Source organism: Onychomys torridus, chromosome 2 (assembly GCF_903995425.1).
Source record: "Onychomys torridus chromosome 2, mOncTor1.1, whole genome shotgun sequence".
Taxonomy (NCBI): Eukaryota; Metazoa; Chordata; class Mammalia; order Rodentia; family Cricetidae; genus Onychomys; species Onychomys torridus.
In genome coordinates, this window is record NC_050444.1 from 158,798,625 (window position 1) to 158,822,005 (window position 23,381).

Consider the following 23,381-nt stretch of genomic DNA (forward strand, 5'->3'; position numbering starts at 1 on the left):
AGAGGAGTCAGTCAGCCAGATTTCAGACTGATACAACTGTTGCTTCACTTCTGTTCCATATTCCACACTCAGGAGAGACCATTGAAATCAATACGATTGCTTGAGCTGTAACATGCCGGGCTGAGTGGTTTATATACATTATATAATTCAATTCACATCACCACCCACTGAGGTAGGTATTAGTATCCCTAGTCCTTAGGAGCCAAAGGGATTTCACCTTTGGTTAAGTGAGATTAAGAGGGGAACACTTGCTTCAGGCCCAGGAGCAGAACACTCATTCAAATCATGGACTGACAGCAGGGGCCTCGTGCCACAGAGATGTGGAAGCCACCAGGGCTTGTTCTCTTTTCTCACTGGCTGTCACATTTCTGACCAGCACCAGGAAGGAAGAACCTGCGGTTTTATGTTCTTCCCACATCTCCTTCTGAGACAAGCCCTTCTCTTTGAAGAAAGACCTCTTGCCCTCGGAGTGTCAAGATAAGAAAACTTTCGGCAACTTCCCTTGCAAACTACAAACGCCCATCAGCACCAGGGTCTAAGCAAGTCGCTCACCAGCTGCCAGCCCTCTGAATAGCTTTCATGGTTCAAGGAGGGGTGGTGACAGGCCCATGTCACTACTGTTCGGTGTGCTATTTCTTTCATGTTCCTTGGATTTGACAAGAGCCTTCTCCAACCTGTTTCTTTACAATACACAGAAAGAGATTAAAGAGCAAATGCCAGACCCAAAGCTGGGGTCAGACTGGCAACAACCATTCTGAGAGAAGGGCCACACGGACGCCTTCACAGATGTCCCAAAGTCGCTGTGATGGTGAACTGAGATAATCCATGTAAACCACATAGACGAAGGCTTTTAAATGCTAGCAGTGTGATTCCATATTAACACTAACAAATATGTAATGGTGGTATGAGCAGAGATAATGCTCTGGGTTTCCAGAAACCACCTCACACCATAGCTACTCGGAAAAGGACAGCGCTAAGGACGGATGAATTATCATCAAGTCTGCATTATAGGGCTTCTGACTGTATATGGCAGATCTAGTCCAAGGACACCCACCCCTAAAAGTGAAAGCAAAAGGCTGCACATGGCACACACCCAAATGAATAAAAGGAAGGTGTCAACAAGTTTTAGAAGCCAAAACACAGATGGACATATGGCGATGAAATGTAAGCCTGGGGGAGGGGAAGTCACAGAGCAGTGAGCTAATTAATATGGCAGAACTTGCTAGATTTTTGAAAGACAAGGCCCCGAGGAGCCCTGAAGGCCTGGGTATAAAGGAGGAACAGGGAGGTATGTGTGTGAGGTGGTGAAAGCAAGAGGATTGGGCCAAATGCTGTGTGAGGAGGAGCTGGATGGACATACCTCCTCAGACACCCATCCGGCCTGCTCCTCCTCACTGGCAGAGATCAGGTAATGGGTTCCACCAAGTCATCATTACACAACACTCCAGAGCCCTCTTCAGCCTTAGACAGAAGGAGGATAATCACTAACATTCAAGTACACATAAGGAGGGCCAGCCCATAGAGAGAGCCAGCCCATAGGGTAGGCCAGTTCATAGAGAAGGCCAGGTCATAGAGAGGGTCAGCCCATAGAGAAGGTCAGTTCATAGAGAGGGCCAGGTCATAGAGAGGGTCAGCCCATAGAGAAGGCCAGGTCATAGAGAGGGTCAGCCCATAGAGAAGGCCAGTTCATAGAGAGGGCCAGGTCATAGAGAGGGCCAGCCCATAGAGAGGGCCAGCCCATAGAGAGGGCCAGTCCATAGAGAGGGCCAGTCCAAAGAGAGGGTCAGTTCATGGAGAGGGTCAGCCCATAGAGAGGGCCAGTCCATGAGGAGGGTCAGCCCATAGAGAGGGCCAGCCCATAGGGTGGGCCAGTTCATAGAGAGGGCCAGGTTATAGAGAGGGTCAGCCCATAGAGAGGGTCAGCCCATAGAGAGGGCCAGTTCATAGAGAGGGCCAGGTTATAGAGAGGGTCAGCCCATAGGGTGGGCCAGTTCATAGAGAGGGCCAGGTTATAGAGAGGGTCAGCCCATAGAGAGGGCCAGCCCATGAGGAGGGCCAGTCCATGAGGTGGATGAGTGCTAGGTCTGGGGGAGTTCCCATGAGAAAGAATGAAACTGATAGCCGTCTAAGTTGTTTTCAAATACACAGAGAAGAGTTTGTGGGTAAATTAGTAATAAGCAGATGGAAATTAAAAACTAGAAAACTAAGCAAACAACAATACTAAAGGCAGTTACAAACTGGGGGTGGGATGGTGGGGTTGGGGACCACGATAAACCAAACAACTTAAAAGGAAAACTGTAATAGTAAACTATGTGGCTTCACTGGGACCACTTACATAATCATAATGTAAAATCTGAATACTACTGACTTATCAAAACAGGATGAGAGAATAATACTGAAAATAAGAAGGAATGTGTGTATATTTCAGTAGACAGACTAATGGGCTGAGGGACTAGCAGTCTGTTCATTTCATTCATTTTAGAATTACAAAGACAGATACCTCCAAATTGAAGAAACCGTAAAGATGCTGAGGAGAGGGTATTGTGGAGCACTATCTCAGAGCACAACATCCTTCTTCTCCATCAGAGAAGCCACGCCTACTTTCAAGATCAGGCCGTTGATCATTGATCTTCCCACATAAGAATGATGTGGGGAGGGTCACATGACCTCAATCATGCCCTTCTGCACCTTCCAGCTACCGCATGTACTTCTGCCCCAACAGCACACAGCCTCAGCGTCTTAGGGGTGCTAGAATATATAGACTGTGGAAGGATATCTGAAGGGGCACTTGTGCAGCTTTGGGGTATTGTCATCCATGCTTCGGTGAGACTTTTTGATGGCATGGATGCTCTTCGGTCACCCATACCCCTCCTGTGACCCCATGCTCTGTAAGTCCAATAAATATACTGGTACCCCAAGCTGGACGCTGGTGGACTCATACTTCGGTTTCTTGTCTGTGCTCTATAAGGAGGGGGTAGACATTTCTTACATCTCTGCAGGAAGAGAGTTCCCACAAGAGGGAGGCTGCCCCCTTGAATATCAGGAATCAGGTACAGAAGACTACAGAATTAGCTACTGAGACACTAGAGAGACATTAGAAAGTCTTTTGACTTAAAAAAAAAAAAAAGGTTAAAATGCTGAGTCTATGGTAGCACTGCTTGTTAATCCCAACGTTTGGAAGACAGAGGCAGAAGGATCAGAAGTTCTAGACTAGCCTCTGGAATGAGTAAGACCCTGTCTCAAGACCCCCTTACCCCAAAGAGAAGCTATCTCCCCGTAAATTAAGATGTATTTTAAAGAAAAACTGTGTTGTACTGCTTAAACTTGGAAATAAGGGGTGGATGGGGTCCCCTGGCTGTAGTTTTACTCTTTTTAAGCTGTTAAATCACTAACAAGCATATTTTAAGTACCTCACATTTACTTTAGTGAACACATAAAAGGGATTTAAGAGTATTAAGAGGGTGCTGGAGATGGCTAGAGGTTATGAACACTGGTTATTCTTCCAGAGGACTTGGGTTCCATTCCCTGTACCCCCATGGCACCTCACAACTGTCTGTAATTCTAGTTCCAGGTGATCCAATGCCCTCTTGGATCATCTGTAGACACCAGGCATGCATGTGGTGTGTGTATATATATATATATGCAAAACACCCATACATATAAAATAAATGATTGGCATTAGCACATAAACCAAACAGTGTGGTGATGCTCTATCTCAAGACTCTTCAAATCAGTTTGACCCCAATTATTCAGCTATTCTCACTTAATACCTGCTGCATGTATAGAATCAAGTGTTCAATAACCAGTGTCTATTGTCAATTTGCAGTACTACTAAGCAACTGTATCTGGAAAATTGCAAGTCAAGAATTGGTGAACCTGAATTAATGGGGCCTCCCAAAGTTCAAACACACAAAAAGACTACCTGAGGTTTCCATCTTCTCTATAAGGCAGTATGTCTCAGCTTTCCTGATGTTGCAACCCTTTAATACAGTTCCTCATGTTGTGGTGACCCCTAACCATAAAATTACGTCATTGCGACTTCATAACTGTAATTTTGCTTCTGTTCTGATTTGTAATGGAAATATCTGATATGAACCTCTATGAGGTCATGAACCACTCCTCTAAGGGGCAGAAAAGCACATGTGACAGTTTGGCTAGTTCTACAGTAGGAGGTAGACAGGTATCAGCTATTCCCACCTGAATTGTGCCACTGGGACCAGCTGGTGAAATCTGGGGAACCCATGAGCCCTGTCCTGGACATTCTGCCTTACTCAGCAAGGCTGACTGGATTCCAGCCAGGATCACCAGGACCCAGGCTCTTCACAAGAAGAGGTGGGACTCTGTTCTTCCTCTTTGAAGTCTTCTGTGGCTGCTGTGAATTTTATGATATGACCCGGGTCACCCCTGCCATTATCAATGTTTGAAGTCTGTTTGGGGAAAATGTACCAGGAGCTGACTCCAGTGTGAACACAGAGCTACAGCCTCATAAAAACAGCTTTCCTCAGGAGTTCAAAGGGTTTATCCAAATGCTGTGGGCTGGCCTTGCTGCACCAGCTTCACTAGGGTAGAAAGCCCCAGAGTGGGCAAATAAGTAAACTCTGAAACCAAGACACAGTTCTCCCATCATCTGAGATCAGTCAGGACTGTGCTAACCCAACCAAGTGGCCTTCTGACAGGACGGACCTGGGCTCTCTGCTCACCACTTAGGTTGCCAAAATTAAAATTTATTGGGTTGGGCAGGTTAAAGTGAAGGACTAAATTAGGTAAATTATTGTAAGAGGTCTTTCTGATATGTGATAAAATCTTCCCAATCATTACTTTGCAAAACCTCGTAAAATCCGGGAGCAAGTCAGGAGGGCTGACAAGGGCTGGCAGGAGTCCAAAGTAGAGCATCACATTACTGTTGCTGCCCTCGAGTATTCCAGATTAATCTACCATCATTGATATGTGCTGCTTATCAGCAATAGGAGGGATCATCACTATATTTTCCAACACAACAGCTTGTCAAAGAAATTAACCAGGTACAGGTAGACCAGTAATGTGTTTGCAGAGTCACCAAAGGTGAGAGGAGGGGACTATTTTACATTTTTGCAAATCTCTGTGAGTCTTGCTTAACCAAAAACAGCTGTATCCTATGTCTGCTCCTACATGCACTCTGTTGGGGGTTCTGGAAAACATCATTGTACACTCATTAGAGATTACCAGTATAAAACTATTATGTACCTATAGTTCATATATAAGTACCCGAATATAAGAATAGGGTTATTACAGAGCTGAGGTTCCTCTGTGGTCCTTACTCTAAGGCTCCATACATGCTCAAACCTGCACTAATAAGAAAGTACTTCCCATTCTGTATTTAGTACACTCAGGATGCTGATTCATAACACTGCCAATTGACTTGATTATATAAGTCCACTATGGCAAGACAGTTTCATTCAGAGTATACTGCCACTGAAAATGTGGACCTGATCTGATTTTATTCTTCTCTGATAAGCCAAATTAGTGAGAAACTGAACAAGATTCTGTCTTTGAAATGTGGAGGGAAGGTGAAGGAGACCTGCAAGGCCCCACCCATCATTCCTCCTGCAAGCTTCCAGTCCTTCACCCCTGCCACACTACCAATGTTCCATTCTCTGCTGGTCTCCAGCAGGGGAGTACTTCTGTGTAGTTTAGAATTCTTCCCATTTGAAGCTGCTGGGAGAGGGCCTTCCAGCTCTACCTAGAACTGATCTCTAGGAAGATTCCAGTCTGATCCCAAAGACGCTACTGCAATCAGGGTTCAAGGCTCATGACAGGCATCAAACCCTAAAAATAATGCGGCCGAGGACCTGGCAGACGACTCCTGCAGACAGTAAATGGCTCCCCACCCTTCTTTGGGCACAGAATACAGACTTCTCTCTGGGAGAACTATGGGCACTACTTTGCTCAAAGTTCGAATTGAAGACCTCGGATGCTGAGTCCTGTGAACTCACTGAACACAGGCGAGACAGACCACCAATGGCCAGACTGATTCTCAAATGGCAGAAGCCCAAGCCTGAGAGCCATCATGCCGTCCTCTCTGTGTGGACGTGTGGGTGGAGACACAGGGCCTGAGCTTGAGTAACACTCTTTCTCTCTCCTGGCTCAGTTGATTTTTACTTTGGGAGCAGGATCGTGCCGTTTCCATGAAGTCAGTCATCCTGGCATGCCAAAAATGGCAAAAATTAGATGCTCTCCTTTCTAGAAATGATTATAATGTACCATGACCAAAAAAGTGTTTTTCCCCCTAACATAATCTTGCATAAAAATGAGTCATGGGATTTCAGAAATGGAAGGCTTTTCTCAACTACGTGTGAGCATGAACACACACACACACACACACACACACACACACACACACACACACACACTCCTTGCCTTTCTCTCTTGGCAGAAGCACTGAGCTTTCCATAAGTCATGCTATAATGAGGACGGCATTGTCTGGGGCCTTTTGAGTGAAGGGGAGTGGAAGATTTAGAGTTCAGCAAGAGGGAAGAAGTCTGTCTCAGAAAATAAGATTTCTCTACTTGTGTTCCTGCAAGAGAATTTTAACTTATAAGGCATGAAGGCCTGTTAAGATGTTTCTTAAAAATATCTTCTCCTGTAACGCCCTCAGCCTGAGTTCAGACCGGAGTGAGACAGCTCCTGGCACCGATCGCTTCTGGGGTAGCACGGGAAGACTGAGGGGTATGAAATGACCTAAGGACTCCACACCTGCTCCTGAGAGACCTGGGCCAGCAAGATGAGGAAGTGAGAAGCCATGGCTCTTACTTTGTAGACAAATGAAGTAGAGGTCATGATGTCTGTCCACTGTGCTCTGTGGACAGCAGGAGAGGCTGGGCAGTCCCTTTCCTTTGTTTGGATATGATAATGATGTTCTGGCTTCATGCGAATGGGGTCTCAGTCATACTAATAATTATGCCACACCACAGAAGAAGGGTACCAGGCTGACCCACAGAACCACCTAAGAAAGGACAAAGAGCCTCACTGTCAAATTACACAGAGAACTCCAGCCTTCACCCTGTCAATAGCCATATCCGCTCACAGGACTTATCTGGAAGATGCATTCTTGAACTTCTCACTTGTTTAAGTGAGAAGCGGAGCCACAGGCTGACCCACCGCATGTTCAGAAGTGTCAATTTTACTGAGCAGCAAGTGAAAATATTTCCTTCTTAAAACAAAAATGGAAAAATACATTAAATTCATTTGCAGTCTAAAGACCAAACAGGAACTTCCAGAGAAATGCTGACCCTGTTCAGACAAGGGGTCTGCTTTTCCATCTTGATAGAAACACAGCTGGGGAAACTGAGAACATATGTTTTCATGAACACCTTCATTCTATTAGGCTTTGCTCTTTAGGAAGTCCCTAAAGGCTCAGGTCAAACCAAGCCTGCTGGATGTCTCAATACAACACCAGTGCAGGGCAGAGGGACCCAAAGCAGGACCACCACAATTGGGGAAGCTCTGGGAGCAGTTCTTTCCCACTCCTGAGAGCCAGAGGAAAGTACAAACGCTGTACCAGAAAGGATTCTAGCTAAGGAAAAGCCATTCGCTTTCCCTCCAACCAGACATTAACAATGTCATTAATAAATTTAGGGTGGTGTCTTGGGAGTATTTTTACTGAAACAGTCAAAGATGCTCCACATAAATCCTGTCTGAAATCAACCTAGGCTTATTCAAAAGCTGCCTAGCAACTGGAATCTATCTTTGGGCTCAGTACAGGGTCCTGAGATTCCTGAAAGTCAGTCCTGATGGCTATATTCTTAAACACTGATCTATCATCATCCTTCAAACTCCCCTCCTCCTTATCTAACTTAAATAACCAGATAAGCCCAAAACTCCTGGGCTCTGCTAAATGGGTTTAAATATTTCAAGTTCTGCCAGCTCCCATTTCTCCTGCCTTTTGGGGTCTTGACTAAAAAGGTCTGAAGAGATCCTTCAGAGGAAACCTCAGGGCCTGGCTTCATAAATCTCTGTCTGCTGCTTTCCCAGCATGCTGTGCTACCCAGAGTCCAAAACACACAGAGGAGTGTGGGCTCAGGCAGGCAGTGTCACCTTCACCTGTGAACGCCTCTCCCCCCCAGTACCATGCATTCAGACAGAGAACCAGACACGCACATGCCAGCTGCCCTGCTTGGCCTGGTCTGCACAGAGAGTGGCAGTGGCTCTCCTGTGGCATCAATGGTACCACAAGCATCTGTGCCATCTTTATAAACTTTACTTGGGAACAGATGAATGTGGCCCACTCCATGTAGACTAAAAGACGCACCCTGAGCCAGCAGAACACTGCCTTGGAAAAAGTTTCCCGTTTCAGTTCCAAACCACACATATTTGTAGAGTTAACAAATGCGGGGGGGGGGGGGGGGGGGGGGGGGGGGGGGGGTTACTGATCTGCAGTGAGGATGCAAGGGCCAGAGGTGCTGTTGTCCTCCGCCCTCTTCTCCCCTCCCTCATCTGCCTTCCTAAGGACTGCTGACTCCATGGGAACACTGGAAGAAAGTTAGGTGGCTGTCTTTTTGGAATGCCCAACAAGGAGAGGAACTTGGAAATATTTTAATCTGAAAGGACATAGGAGGGGGGTTCCCTATAAATAAAACCATGCTCAAATAAACACGAGAAGGAGCCAGTGTTTCCTGTAAAGCTACTATGCAGATGGATTACTGGAAGGAGTACTCTTTCACAGTTTTATGACTTACTTTGCTATCATCTGCTCAAAAGTTGGGTCATTTAAAACATAGATGGCTGAGATCTAAGCCTTCAATGGGATGAAATATAGCAAAGGAAGCAGAGAGTCTCTTCCAAGTGCAGACTCAGAGGCAGAACTCTTGGACTCTTGGGTTCTGTTCCTGGCGAGCTCCCTGGGCTCAGGTCAGTCTTCGGTCAGAATCTCACTTTTAATCCCTTCAAATCATTTGTTAGTCCCTGTTGTCTAAACAGTGGGGAAAACCCTGAGTAACACCCCTGGATCCTGTTCAACCAACCGGGATGGCTGGATGGTTCTATCTCACTTCCAAGAAGCCAGGGTGATTTATCCCTTGGGGAGTGTCAGGATGTTCGAGAGACCCCAGTGTTATCGGAGCAAAGCCCAGAGACAAGGACATGTTTCTCCACCTGCAAGGAGCTCTGAGCATGACCCGAAGATAATATTGCCCAGCTTTATTGTAGCTCTTCATGGCTTCTATATTAAAATAATCCTGGTTGGGCTTCAAACCCCTGGGAGGTAGACTTAATAGACAGGTATATCTAATCTCTCATTTATAGATGGAAAATGCTGAGGACAGGCTAGAGATCAAACCAATGAGTCAGGGTCAGTAAGTAAGCAGGGTTGGGACTCTGCCCTGCTGTTTTCTGGGTCAAGTGCTCTGCTCTCACCAACACAGGGCTTCTCATTAATAACCTGGACCTAGACAAACACACAGAGGGAACTGGGTGAAAGGCTACTGCTTGCCCTTCAGAAGACCCTGTTCACCTTTGCAATTCGGTAGAGGGCACCAAGATTGACCTGGTGGCCTGTGGGCATGACTGCTGTGGCTTTCCCAGTCACCAGCCCTGTAGGAGCTGAGAGGACAGATTGAAGGGAATAACTCCCCCTTTGAGTGTCCATGCCCAAAGGCTTGTTTCTAGGCAGAGTGAGTGTCCAAGCAGTGCACTACACAGCAGGGGCTGGGCTGGGTCAGAGGATGGGCTGCCTGACTCTGGCTTTACGGCTGTGTGGATGTGGATGACCACAAGGCTTTCTGAAGTGTCTGTAAGTAAAGCTCAAAGATGAGTGGGACTGGCCAGGTGGAGGCCTCTCAATAATGCTTGGAACTCTGTAAGAAGCTCCTTCTACTTGGTCTGTTCTTTCAGGCTCCCTCTGGACTCATAAGACCTCTGGACTATTTCCTGGCCCTGCACTTTTACTGATTAGACCCATCACCACACCATCTCTATATTACTTCTGGGTCATCTAGCATCATTCCGCAAATCATTATTTATATGGTTGTTTGTGTCTGCTGCCCTGATTAATCCTAAGTGGACCAAGGCTAGGGATAGTCTTATTTCCTGCTGTATTCTCAGCCTAGAGTTCATAGGAAATTTTCAATCAACATTTACTGACTGGAAATGAATGAGTAAATGATAGAAACCAATTGGCACTAAGTCAAACTTTCTGTGAAAATGCTGGATGACTGGTAAAAATGACAAGAATATTTCTATTCCTACAGCAACCATGGTGCCATGATTTTTGCTCCTAGAGAGAATACAAAGCTTCCTAGAGGCTTGCAAACCAATGTTGTGCAAAGGTAACAATTCTCTTTAGTCAACACCCTTAACCTTTGCAGTATAGAATTCATCTTTATTTATTTATTTATTTGGTTTTTTTGGGACAGGGTTTCTCTGTGTAGCCCTGGCTGTCCTGGAACTCCCTCTGTAGACAAGACTGGCCTCAAACTCAGAAATCTGCCTGCTTCTGCCTTCTGAGAGCTGGGATTAAAGGTGTGGCTGCCACCATCCAACAGAAACCATCTTTTAAAGATTTCAATGTTTAATCATGTATATATGTGGGGAGAAAATGTCTGTGCATGTGTGAGTTCCAGTGCTCAGGGAGTTCAGAAAAGGACACATCCTGGAGGAGTTACAGGTGGCTGTGAGCCACCCAACATTGGTGCTGGGAACTGAACTCAGGTCCTCTAAAAGAGCAATACATTGCTCCTAACCATTGAACCACCTTTCCAGCACCTTAAAAATCTTTTTTTGAGCAAACAAACCAATCACTTGATATTCTGAGGTTTTAACAAATAAAGAATAGTTCTTTGAGAATGTCTGAGGGTCTTCAGTTATAGACTGGAGGAGACTTCTTGGGCTTTGAGCAGAAATAAAGAACTAGCTGGAAACACTCTCTATTGCCTGCCTGTTCTCACTACTGCATACATGCCTCAAAATAGACTCCAGGGCTATTTTAACTTTGTATCTGAGAATAGACTGCAGCTTAACTTTTAAAGTAAACTCAACAGACCTCACCCCCTTCTCCCCCGCCCCAACAGCTGTTTCCAGATGGAAGACATTCTGGCAGAACATATCTCAAGGCCCGGTCTATAATCACAAGCACTTCCCCTACTGCAGCGATATGTCACTGATGAGGTTCCCTGGTGACAGACAATGGCATTCATTTTCATTGGGGTTGACTTCACTTTGAATTTTACTGAAGGAGCAACAGATATGGGCCCAGCCCAGCCCAGCTTCTGAAAAGGACAGTGCTTTATCTGGGAAACATCAGCTATCTGGGCTGCAGTGAATTCCCTATGGGCAGAGTGGAGCCCACTGGGAACAGCAACCCTCCTTGTCTCTCTGGAGAAGGGAGGCTAAAACATTAACCAAATAGCTAAGTGAAAGTGGCTGGGTTCTGTAGGATTTGGCATTACATGGGCCATCTCTGATTTCCAGCCCTCAGCAGAACCACCAACTTGCTTATGAGAGTATGGATGCTCCTTTCTCAGGGCTGAAGGAATGGCTGGCATTTTGACTAGAAGGAAACCTAAGAGAACATCACAAGCCACGTGATGAACTGCAACTGATGTGTTTTAGAACTACATTGGGTCTAGGAGCAAAGACCACCAACCTTCAGTAAGCTGATGGGCATGGGAGCACAATAAGCTTGGAGAAACTGATAATGATATAATCCTAGTTTTGACCTCTCTAATGAAAGAGCCAGCCATTATATTCTCTTATCTATATCCAACCTAGTATTATATATTTATGGAAAAATATATGCCACTTTTTGTGTAGGTGGATGGAGTGAGAGCAGGATTCATGCAGTCCAGACCGGCCCTGAGCTTGCTATGACCTTGAACTCCCAGTTCTTCTGCCTTCACCTCCCCAGTGCTGGGAGGACAGACAAATGCCATCCCTTCTTCATGCCATAGATTTTACTGCACAGGTCAGACATTTCTACTACGTGTATTTAAGCTAAACAACATATAACTAATGCAGACAGTATATCATTAAACACATCACTATAATCTAGAAAAGCCTCAGATCTGAGCTCAAAAGCAGAGATCCACTCTCGCCATGACCACTGACCTGGGACCACTGAGTGTGGCTGTGTCTCTCACCGCCTGGGCTGTTTCAGATGCAAAATCCAGGGCACCTGCCACTGGCTTGGTCACAGTGCCCACAAGTCCCTTTCCAAGGCCAGATATGAAGCCGCTGACCCCTCCTTCTGTTTTCACACCTTCCACTGTTGAGGTTATAACACTGGTCAATCCACCAATGATACCTAGTGGAGGGGGGAAAAAACAAGCGTTTCTGTGACCTGGCCAAGGACAAAACCAAAAGCATTTCAAACCAAACTCCCAGTTCATGAGTCTGGAATGATAAAGGCAATGTTGATCTCTAGGCAGACCATAGTCAAGGGACCTAGGGGACTTGTCTAGGAAGTCCAGATTCAGAGGATGTTGTGCCAGACTGTGAGTTGGAAGGAACATGTGTCCTGGATAATTAAAAACAAAACAAAACAAAATCTTAGGATGGGGATGTATTAGGAGTTTGCTGGGTATAGTGCCTGCCTCGTGTACAAAGCCTGGGTTAAATCCCCATTGCTACATAAAACCAGGAACAGGAGCATATACTTATAAATCCTAACACTAGGGAGGTGGAGACAAGAGAACCAGAAATGCAAGGTCATCTTGAATTCAGCTACATAATAAGTTCAAGGCCAACCTGGAAGAAATGAGATCCTACCTCAAAAAAAATTAAAAAAAAAAAAGAAAGAAAGAAAGAAAAAAAGAAAAAGAAAAGATCATCATTTAATCAATTAAGGAAAGAAAAGGCTGGGATGTTAATGGTGGCCTTTTTTTTTTCTATTCTAAGTCCTAGGCAGCATACAGACAATAAATTCCTCTGAAATATAAGGCAGAAGGCTAGCTAATTATATGTTTCAGTTTTCCATGAATACCGTGAAAGCAGCCAATACCACCAAATGTTTGACATAGTTTATGTAATATTGCATGTTTTGCTGAGACCATTAGAGAAAATGGCAAAGAATGCATTAAGGCACCCCAAATGATTCAACAAGGCTGCCAAGGCTAACCAGGACCCTGGCTGTGTCGAGCTTAAAAGACTAATCTAAATGAAAAAGGCATCCAAACATTTTAAAGGCTGACAGCAATGGCTGAAGCAGGCCCAGAAGTGGTCACAAGTTGGCAAAGGCTAGTGAGGTTGCAGGCATTGCAGGGAAGGGGCAGGCCCTATCCAGTGAGCATTTCCAGGACTTGGGCCAGGGACACTCACAGGATGTTTACCCTCTGACAGTTGGGGTGTGAGGAAGCTCTCTGCACACTTCAGTTCTAGTGAGACAAATTGGGAAAGGAAACTGGTTGGGTGAGAAAGTACTAAGAATTCATAGCATTTCTTTCAGATTCAGGGTCCTTTTGCTCCAGTGGGGTAACATCCCTATCCTAATCTTCGAAGAGCATTCCCGGTCAAACAGCTAGGACTTAAGAGACAGACTTCAATGGTCCTGGGCCAAGCAGGATTCCAGGTTTTTATTCATTTATTTCATTTGTGTGTATATATGCGCGCGTGCACAAGCACACCCACATGTGCTAAAGTGCATACAAGAAAGTCATTTTGGAGAACTCAGTTCTCTCCTTCCACCACATGGGGCCTGGCTATTGAATGCACATCATTAGGGGCTGAGTCATCTGATCTGCCTTAGGACTCCAGCTTTAAACGAAAGAGACTGGATGGATTCTGGTCTTCTTATCATGTGAGTCTTCTCCTCCTAAAGGATACTCTTTTCACACTGCCCAGAGCTCAAAGTGTCCTCTTAGATGAGCTGGCACTGGTTCTGGTCTCAGACTGGCCTAACTGGCTCCTGGAGGGGCTATATATAGCATCAGGACAATCTTTGATTGGAGGTGACTTTGCAACTGTGAAAAAATTACCTAGTTTCTTAGCACATGGTTGTGTTCATCCAAAAATCGAGACCAGCCACCTCTCTCTGAAGAAAGGATGGCAATTAGACACTTCTAATCATCACTGCATTATCATTACGGTTAATAAAGATGATTAAATCTTTACTCCTGAAAGAGCCTGATGCTTGGGAGTCGCTTGCCACGATTACAGTTGATGAGTCTCAGGAAAGCAAAGACATCTTCTTCCAAACCTCCCACTACAATAAACACTATATCCTAAGAATAGGATTAATCATGCTTATATCATTATAAAATATTATCTTCCCTTGTTTCAATGCAGACAATTGGGACTGATCACTCTGGGGGACTGTCACTGTGTCAATGATTCCTAGGATCTGGTCAAACCTGCCAGCCATGGCTAAGCAAGCAAATGGGCCAGAGGACTCTGGATGGCCCCTCTGCTTTCTTGACAGTCAGTCCATCAGACAGCAAGCTGCACACCACTGGCCATATGGCCAATGAAGACCACCACAGGTACTGGCAGGACGATGAGCAGGAAGTATCTAGAGCTGATCTGGGGCAGCACTTGGCTCTATGTGGCTGAAGGACCAAGTGGTTGAGGGACACTGGTGGAAAAGTTGACTTTTGGTCAATAACTGGTGGTTGAGTTGAAACAAACTCAGAGATGTCATATGTCTGCCATCACCTGCTTTGTAATCACATGGCTTTATAATCCTGCATCTTACAAGATGCAGAAATACCAAGGCCATTTGCCCAGCAGCTGCTTCTATATCTCAGTTTCTTTGGAAGGAACAAGTGGCAAGCATCAGGCAGTCATGGGTATGGGTGTGCGCGTGCGTGCGTGCGTGCGTGCGTGCGTGCATGCAGAGGTCAGAGGTCAACCTCAGGTGTCATCCACTTATGGTTGTTGTTGGAGTGTGTGTCTTTTACTTGGCTGGCTGGCAAGCCCCAAGGATCTCCCAAATCTGGCTTTTGATGTGGATGCTGGGGATTAAACTCAGGCCCTGTGTTTGCCATGTCAGCACTTTACCTCCTGGGCCATCTCCTCAGCCTTCTGAAGGGAGTCTTAAAGCAGTAGGTCCAGATTTTAAGAGGAGATTGCTGGAGCATACTTAATGCCCTTGGAATGGAAGCTAGAGAACCAGGAGGAAGTGCAATGTGCACAGCATCCTGAAGAGGGATGAGGACTTCAGGAAAGGGTGGGTGGCTAGCGGGCTCACCAAGACAGCTCACTAGGACTATGCCACTGCCAGCTTTATTTCCCCTCTTGCACCAAGATTTGTATCTTAAAGACACTGGCAGGAGAGATATTCTTCCTCAGCCTAACTCCATGGGACTTACCATGGGCCAGGCCGTGGATGCCAGCCACAAGGTGCTCTCCACTGGTGGCTGCGTGGTACCTGATGTACTCTCGCTCAGACTGGTGCCGATTGTCCATGGTCTTCCCTAGGCCATCTGATAACGTCCCTGCAAACTGGAACAAATTAAAAAACAGAGGAGTTTCAAAGCCTCAGCATTAGTTTTTCTATGAAATAAATACTTTCCCTCACTCTTACCCAGGAGTCAGTAAATTATGATTCTCCAGAAAGACGACTGCCAAGTTACAGACACTGTCTGGCCCAGAAGAGCATCTCTCAAACCGTGGGTGGCAGACACAGGGAAACACAAGGCAGAGCTGCTACAAGGATTCCCTCAAAGCATTTACACATCAGTTCCAAAATACAACCGCCCCCCCCCCCAAAAAAAAGTCTGAACCTAAGATAGTCTACGATTGGAAACTTTTTGAGCACTGATAAAGCACTACAAATGGAAATTCCACACCTTGCCCCATGTGAAGAATCATAGTCAGAATGTTGGTGCATCAAAAGTACTTAACAGTCACCTGTGAGGTGTGTATGAAACCCACATGTAAATAGTTATGAAGCTGGAAAATCCAGAAGTTTTTAAAGACTTATGGACCCAAGTACTTCAGGTAAGAGCTACTTTCCTCGGACCCCTGACAATGTATTGAAAAGTTAAAGATGTGAGTTGGAGAGAAGGCTTATCAGGCTGAAGCACTTATAGAACAGACACAAGAACCAGAGTTCAAAGCCCTACTGCCCATGTAAAAAGCCATTACTGCTGTACAGGTACCTGAACTCCAGTGCTGTGGCAGTATTAAAAATGTTAACAGCAGACTTGAAGCCATGACTTCAAGTGAAAATCTATCTTCTCTCACAAATCAGAGGATATTATTGGGACTACTTTGGCCAAGGACAGCAGGGCTGCTGAGACTTGCTGGCCTCCAGTCTACCCCTAGGCTTAATGAGGGACCCTGTCTCAAGAAAATGAGGTAGAGGTTGATAGAGCAGGACATCTCCTCTGGCCTCTGTGTGCATGCACATACACACACATGTGTACATAGACCACAAACACATGCTCACACACATATACATTTTTTTTTTAATTTAAGTTAAAGGTTTAGACAAAATGGCCAGGGATCGGGGGAGAGAAAGTGAAAGGTAGGATCCTTTGATATTAAGGACACTGCCCTTTGTGCTAAGAATCAGTTGGCTTCAAGGCAGGAAACACGCTCTGGTTTCCTATCAAGATCTCTGGAGAGGTGCAGCTTGGTGGAATGTTCACCAGCATGCACTGAGCATGGGGTTTTATGGGGAAAGAGAAAGGGTGAGATGAACCCCCAGAAAGCTGTACCTTCCTTCACTCACTCAGCCATTACCAAGTGCCTGTCAGGTACCCAGTCCCATTTATCAAAAGAAGAAAATGAAGTGGGTAAAAAGATTAACAGCAGACTTGAACTCAGGACTTCGAATGCAAACTCATCATCCCCCACAAATCAAGAGGATTGTATTTACCCTAGCATGCTTTACCCAGAGAAGCTGTCTCATCCATCAAAGCTGGATAAAAAGGACATAAAACTCTGTTTTGTCACCAGACAATTTGAAAAGATTTAACGTGACAGTTAATAAACCACAGAGTACTTATCCTCATCATTCAGGCATAAAAAGAGAAGGGTATCAAATATATAATTAACCTTCTCAGGAAGGATCTACCAAAACAACTGGTTTAAGTGCCAATGACCCAGGACTAACCTCTTAGAAAACTTACAGGAATGTTATTTAGATATACAGCTCAGTGGGAAGACTATAGGCCAACGGCCTACCTGGAGGACCCAAGACACTAGGTAGCCATTTGGGGGCCAACTTCATTCTGATTTGGTGGGAGTGGGGTAAGGAATGAGGGCTTCTGGGTGTGGTTAACACAGATCAGATCCACCCTGCAAGCCATCAGTCTGGCTCAGACGTGAGTGACAGGTAAGTTCTGAACACAGGAGAATAGCAAGTGCTTCCTGGCGCCAGTTATGGGAAAGCTCCTCCCACTCCCACAGTCCCACCCACACTCCCCAATGCTGGTGTGGTTTAGGGCATCACTAGCACACCCTCTTGGAAATCTGAGCCTCATCAGTTTGTTTTTCAGCCCCACCTTCTCCATCACTCTATGATTAGTTATGGAAACAAAGTTAATGGAAGTTAATCTGACAGTTTCCTTTAGGATAATGAGAGGAACCATGGCAGGTTGCAAAGCCATCACTGTGGATCATGGAGAACAGACTTTGTCCTTGGAAAGCCACCACAGAACAGAAGGCCAGGAACATGCACATTGGCCTGAGCCAGATGGCAGACCCTTCTTGAGCACTGTGGGAGCTTTGTGCTCTGAGCCTCCACTTGCACTGGGGCAAGACAATGGTACTTGTTGTACCATGTGGATGGCAAGATCAGCAATAGTAACTAGGGGCCTGGTGTCCAGCTAGCATTCTCACCACCGTGAGGCAGTTGCCAACCCAAGGACAATCATCACCTTTTCAAAGGATTAGGGCTGTGGACAGCCACACTACAATTTAACTTTAACACTCCTGCTTCACAGCAGATATATGCAAGCCTCCAAACCAAGTTTTCAGAGAAGGACCACCTAAAGCTAGAGCGCTCAGGGGATGGGGTTGGATGTGTTCAAAACCTTTCCAGTTCTAACTTCAAACAATCTCCACAGCGCATGTCTTTCCAAAGCACCAAGCCTGGCCCAACATGGACTCCACTAGGGAGATAAACACTGGTCTTGGGGCCTGTCCTGCAGCCACAGGTCTCATTGCAATGGCAGTGGTGACCTAGACGCATTGGCCAGCACTACACATCTGGAACATTAATCTGCAGTCTGTACCAAAGCCCCAGAGGTGGTAAGATGATAGTCATGTGGGCATGGCAGTGACGGTGCCTGCAGGACGCACTAGAGTATCCGGGCTGTCTTCAGCGTCTTTCTCAGCTAGAGAAGAGTAAGCACTGAGAGGAAAGTGTAAGTGAAGGCCACTTTGCCTTTTGTAACAGTCGACAAGAACGAAGATAAAAACCAACTTTCCTTCTGTAGTCGGAAGATTTCCTGTGTTCCGGCCTGTTGGCAATCGGGACAAATCTCTCCCATTCTCATCCCCCAAGTAAACACACAGAGGCTTATATTATAACTGCATGACCATGGCTCAAGCCTTTTGCTAGCTAGCTCTTATACTGTAAATTGGCCCATAACTATTAATCTATGGATCACCACATGTCCCATGGCTTTACCTGCTTCCCATTACATGTTGCTCCTAGGGCGACTCATGGGCATCCTTGCCCCACCCCCTTCTTTCTGTCTCTCTCTTTGACTTTCCCACCTGCCTATAAGCTGCCTTGCCACAGGCCAAACTGCTTTACTTATCAACTAATCAGAGCAGCACATATTTGTAGTGTACAGAGAGACATTCCCCCATCATCCTTCCTCTGAGAAAATATGGGAAATCATCTAGGAAGGATACCCAACATGACCCTGTCTCCTTCTAAATCCCTTCCATGAAACCAGTGAGATATGTGAGGCTCGGGAGGGAGCCCATGGGAGCCATGACTGATATCTAGTTCTACAGCTACCTTGCACCCTGCACCAGGAGCTCTCAGTGATTCTCTATACAAAGGTCCATGCTAACCCCCGAGAGAAGGTCAGCATCTCAAGGAGAGATCACTCTCCATCCCAAAAGCCAAATCCTTCCAGATGTTTCTCTGATGCTTCATTTTTTGTTCTGGTTTTGAGAGAGGGTCTCTCTATGTGTGCCCAAGCTGATGGTTCTCCTACCTCAGACTATAGGCATGTAACACCCCACCTGGCTAGGAGCCTGACTTTTGTTATGAAAGATGTCTACACCGAAGTCAGTTTACTGTTCTCACTTTTCTGTGATGAAAACTCTTCGTGTAGGCAGTGGTGGTGGCACTTGCCTTTAATCCCAACACTTGGGAGACAGAAGCAGGTAGATCTCTGAGTTCAAGGCCAGCCTGGTTTACAGAGTGAGTTCCAGGGCAGCCAGGGTATACAGAGAAACCCTGTCTCAGAAAAACAAAACAAAAATAAACAAAACAACAACAACAACAAAAACCCTATTGTGCAAGCCATCTAGACATGCTGTTTGTCACTTGTGAGTTGAAAGCATGGGGAGATATTCATGGGCTACTATTATAAAGGTCTGCCCCCCTGGAAAGCAGCCTGTTAGTTTAGTTTCGAGAGGGTTCTGCTGTGGCCAGTGTACTGCTCTTGAACTCCTAGTCCTCCTGCCTCCACTCTCAGATGCTGAATTACAGGCATGTGCCATTTTGTCCACAGAAAGTGGATCTGAGAATAGAAACAGGGTAGATATTGAAGGAAGTCTGTGACCTACCCAGACATGTGCTGATGGGAGGCTGATCAGCTCTTACCAACAGAGACATTTTACAGAAAAGAAAGCAAAGCCAGGCAGATGATGGGCAAATTGATCAAGACAGTGGCCTCCCATCACCTTGGGGACACTCATGTGATCATCTTTAAATCCACTACTTATTCCCATCCAAGTGGGCCGGGTAAAACACTCCACTGTCCATCCCTCACAGACAGTACACTGACATGCAGGCTGTTGAGGGAAGGGATTCTAGGATCATTGCTCTCTGTGTCCACAGCGTTGTATTTGCTGTAGCTGGGACACACTCTCTGATCATGCCCTCAGCTTTGAAGGCAACCATCAACAGGGTGCAAACACTCACAACAGCTACAATGTCAGTGCTGAAGTGATCTGACTGACCCAGGACACAGTCACCTCATCCCCTCCCCTGGTCTCACTGTCTTGACAGAAGGGAATTCTGGAGTCTGACATCCAGAGTATTCAAAGGAGATGTGACTCTCAGAGGTTCTAGGGGAAAGAATAAGTCTTCAGGACAGGAGCAACTTCAGCTTGGCTATGTGGCCAGTCTCAACACAGTGAGAGCCACTGGGGCCACCTAGAGGCTGGGACTAGAGGCAATCAGAAGTGAGTTCTGTCTCCTGCCTTCAAGACCTCAGCTCAGAGTATATGTATGTGTGGTGTAACAGAAAGCCAATCACACTTGAGTTCAAATTCCAATTATGACACTTAATAGCAGAGAATCCGTGGACAGTGGCTTAATTCTTAGCTCCAAAATGGGCATTAAAAATATCACTTTGGAAAATGCAGAGAGGTTGGACAATGTGGCACAGCATTCACCACAGAAAGATATGTAAGGGACACTCACTCAATAAGATATGCTGAGCAGTCTCAACCTGTCATTTGCAGGTAAGGCACCACTCTGGTGGTTATAATCAAAACCTCCACAGCACAGGAGATTTGCAGAGTTAAGTCAATTTAGCTCATTCAAAAAAAAAAAGTTCAAGCCTACAAAAACACTTCAAGCTTCAAGTGAACGTCAGCCTAGCTAAGGAACAGAATGTCCTTCAGAAACCTACTCACACACTTACAGTGCGTTCCCTCTGTAGCCAAAGGAGGCGTCAGCACGAGCCACACTTGTGCATTTGGCCAACGTCATTAAGTTCTCTAAAGCAGTGTTTCACATGGGTAAAGAGCTCAGGAGTACTTCAAGATGCCTATTCTCCTGAACAGCTAACGCACACTGTGCACCAACACTCCAAAATAATCCTGTTGTTCTTATGCACGAAGACACTTTGGGGAAGACTGGGCTTGGGGATCTGGCTCTGAATTTCTGACTTCAGAAATTTAAGCAGACAGTGGAATAGCATGAGGGAGAAAATTCCCCACTGTGTCCTTCAGTTCTGTCCTGCTCATTTCCCTGACCCTTCCATGATACTCAGCAAGCATAGGTGCCAAAGGTATTTGACTTCAGTTTCTCCCTGTTCTCTGGGGCTCTTCTTTCATAGTTATTTACCTAATGGAAAGTTCCTCCTTAAGATCCTTGCAAACTGCTAGTGACAGTATCTTCCTTGTCACCAGGGCAGGTGGTGACTGTATTTCACAGGGAAAGAGAAACAAGTAACAGGACTCTGGCATGGGGGAGAGGATTTCCCTTCATCCAAGGACAAGGCTGGACAGCTGCGGCATAACCAGCACAGTCCCAAGTCCCCTCAGTAGTGCCCAGGACACACAATCAGAATGGCTATCTCCATGCTGTGCCACAGGCTGGCAGGGGTTCTGTGTGGTGCTGCCAAAGAGGCCAGCATGCAGGAACAGAGCAGTGGCCTGTTCCTAACATCCCTGTCACTAACTGCCTGTCACTAACATCCCTTTGTAGTAAGAGTCACCTAGCTTGTCTGGACCTCAGTTTATCTTGCAGTTATTCATCTGCAAGTCCCTACTCTAGAGGGTTTCTTTGAGGGGTTCCAGAAGTAATCAAAGCAGAGTGCTGGGCCCAGCGTCTGCCCATCAATTTGAACAAGTTTCTAAGAAGTACTTTGGGTTTTTAAACTCCAAAGTCATTTTCAACTTCACTAGTAGCTTCAAGTCAGTTGTGACCTGAATCACTTCAAAACCAAGATCCTAAATCATTCTCGTCTGTTTGGTATCATTAAAACAGCCACAGTTTAAAAAAAACAAAAACCAAAAAACAAAAAAACCTGTTCTGGGGCTGGGAATGCCACTCAGTGGTATAGCACTGACCTAGGCTCAATCCCCAGCACAACATCCAATCAGAAAGAAGGAAAGGGAGGGAGGGAGGGTGGGAGGAGGGAAAAGAAGGCTTTCAGAATGTTATTCTGGGCTGGAGAGATGGCTCAGGGGTTAGGAGCACTGGCTGCTCTTCCAGAGGACCGGGGCTCAATTCCCAGCACCCACATGACAGCTTACAACTGTCTGTAACTCCCATCCCAGGAGATCTGACACCTTCACACCAATGCACATAAAATAAAATTAAATAAATTTTAAAAAGAAACAGTTTGTTTAAAAAAAAATGTTATTCTGTGAGTTTTGTCTTGACATTGAACCTTTCTGCAATATTTATAAACAAAAGGAAACAATGACCCCAACCCAGTAACTGTCTGTCACTGACAAGAGGCAAATCAAACTGCTATCTGTCACTTGGCCAAGGGTAAGGGGTGGGGCAAGTAGGGATATACATTAAAAAAAGGGGCAAGGAATAAGTTGGGGCTTGGTGAAAAGGGGGTATTTAGGAACCCCAGATTTCTGTCTACAGGACACAGAGCAGGTTGTTTCCAGTTACAATTCTATATGGTCACAATTCTAAAAACAAAACAAAACAAAACAAAACAAAAAACCAATTCTATGTAGTCCTGAGAATACAGGCCTGGCAGGAGAACCCTAATAGTAAGGCATTTGAAAGCCAGGCCTGACACTCACTCTGTGTCAGAGGCACCTCCAAGTCAGTGACCTTGCTTTTCTCCTCCTCATACTCTGGACTCTTGAGGCCCTCCAACCCTAGGATGTGTCCTATGTAGCCATTTCATGGACAAACACTTATCAGGACAGGCCACTCCTTCTCATTAAGAAACAAAGTTATCCACAGGCACCCGATTATCTCAGCACACAAGGTCTAAAGGCATCCAGTAAAGTCCAGCCTCGAGACTGCCAGGGTCGTAACTGGCCTGAGGCACACGCCAGCTGAACTGGCAAGTCTCTGCTGTTCTGCAACTGTGACCCAGTTATGAACTCAGATGTTGTTTCAGATTAATCCGGAAGCTCAGAGTGGTTTGAAGCACTTCCATAATAGGATTTAGCTTTTTCTCTCAAAAGGACTGGTAGGGTCTGCTCTAAGACTGAAAGCTCACACAGCAGAATGGAGTCGGGCTTGGGAGAGTGACCTCAACAGACCGGCAGAGGGGCTCAGTCAAGTCCTAGGGTTTTCCCACATGGATGAGGAGACACATTTTGTTTCTCATGCTTAATTTTAAAATTACATTGACTGCCAGACAGGGTGGTGCACACCTTTAATCCCAGTACTCAGGAGGCAGAGGTAGGTGGATCTCTGTGAATATGAAGCCAGCCTGGTCTCCATAACGAGCTCCAGGACTGCCAGGGCTATGTGGAGAGACCTTGTCTCAAAATAACAACAAAAATTACATTGATTGATTGATTGATTGATTGATTTACTGGGGGTTATATATGTGCTAGTGCGTGTGTAG

General features: G+C 45.8%; 1 protein-coding gene across 5 annotated transcripts in view; it reads right to left on the reverse strand.

Moving 5' to 3' along the window:
* Vps13d (vacuolar protein sorting 13 homolog D) overlaps window positions 1-23,381 on the reverse strand; it is a 229,558-nt gene that overhangs the window by 32,778 nt on the left and 173,399 nt on the right. For all 5 annotated transcript variants that reach the window (XM_036179299.1, XM_036179301.1, XM_036179300.1 and 2 more), the window contains 2 exons: window positions 15,276-15,408; window positions 12,079-12,274 (listed from right to left, as the gene is read on the reverse strand). In XM_036179299.1, the coding sequence (XP_036035192.1) occupies window positions 12,079-12,274; window positions 15,276-15,408 (329 nt within the window). The remainder of the gene's footprint in view (window positions 1-12,078; window positions 12,275-15,275; window positions 15,409-23,381) is intronic.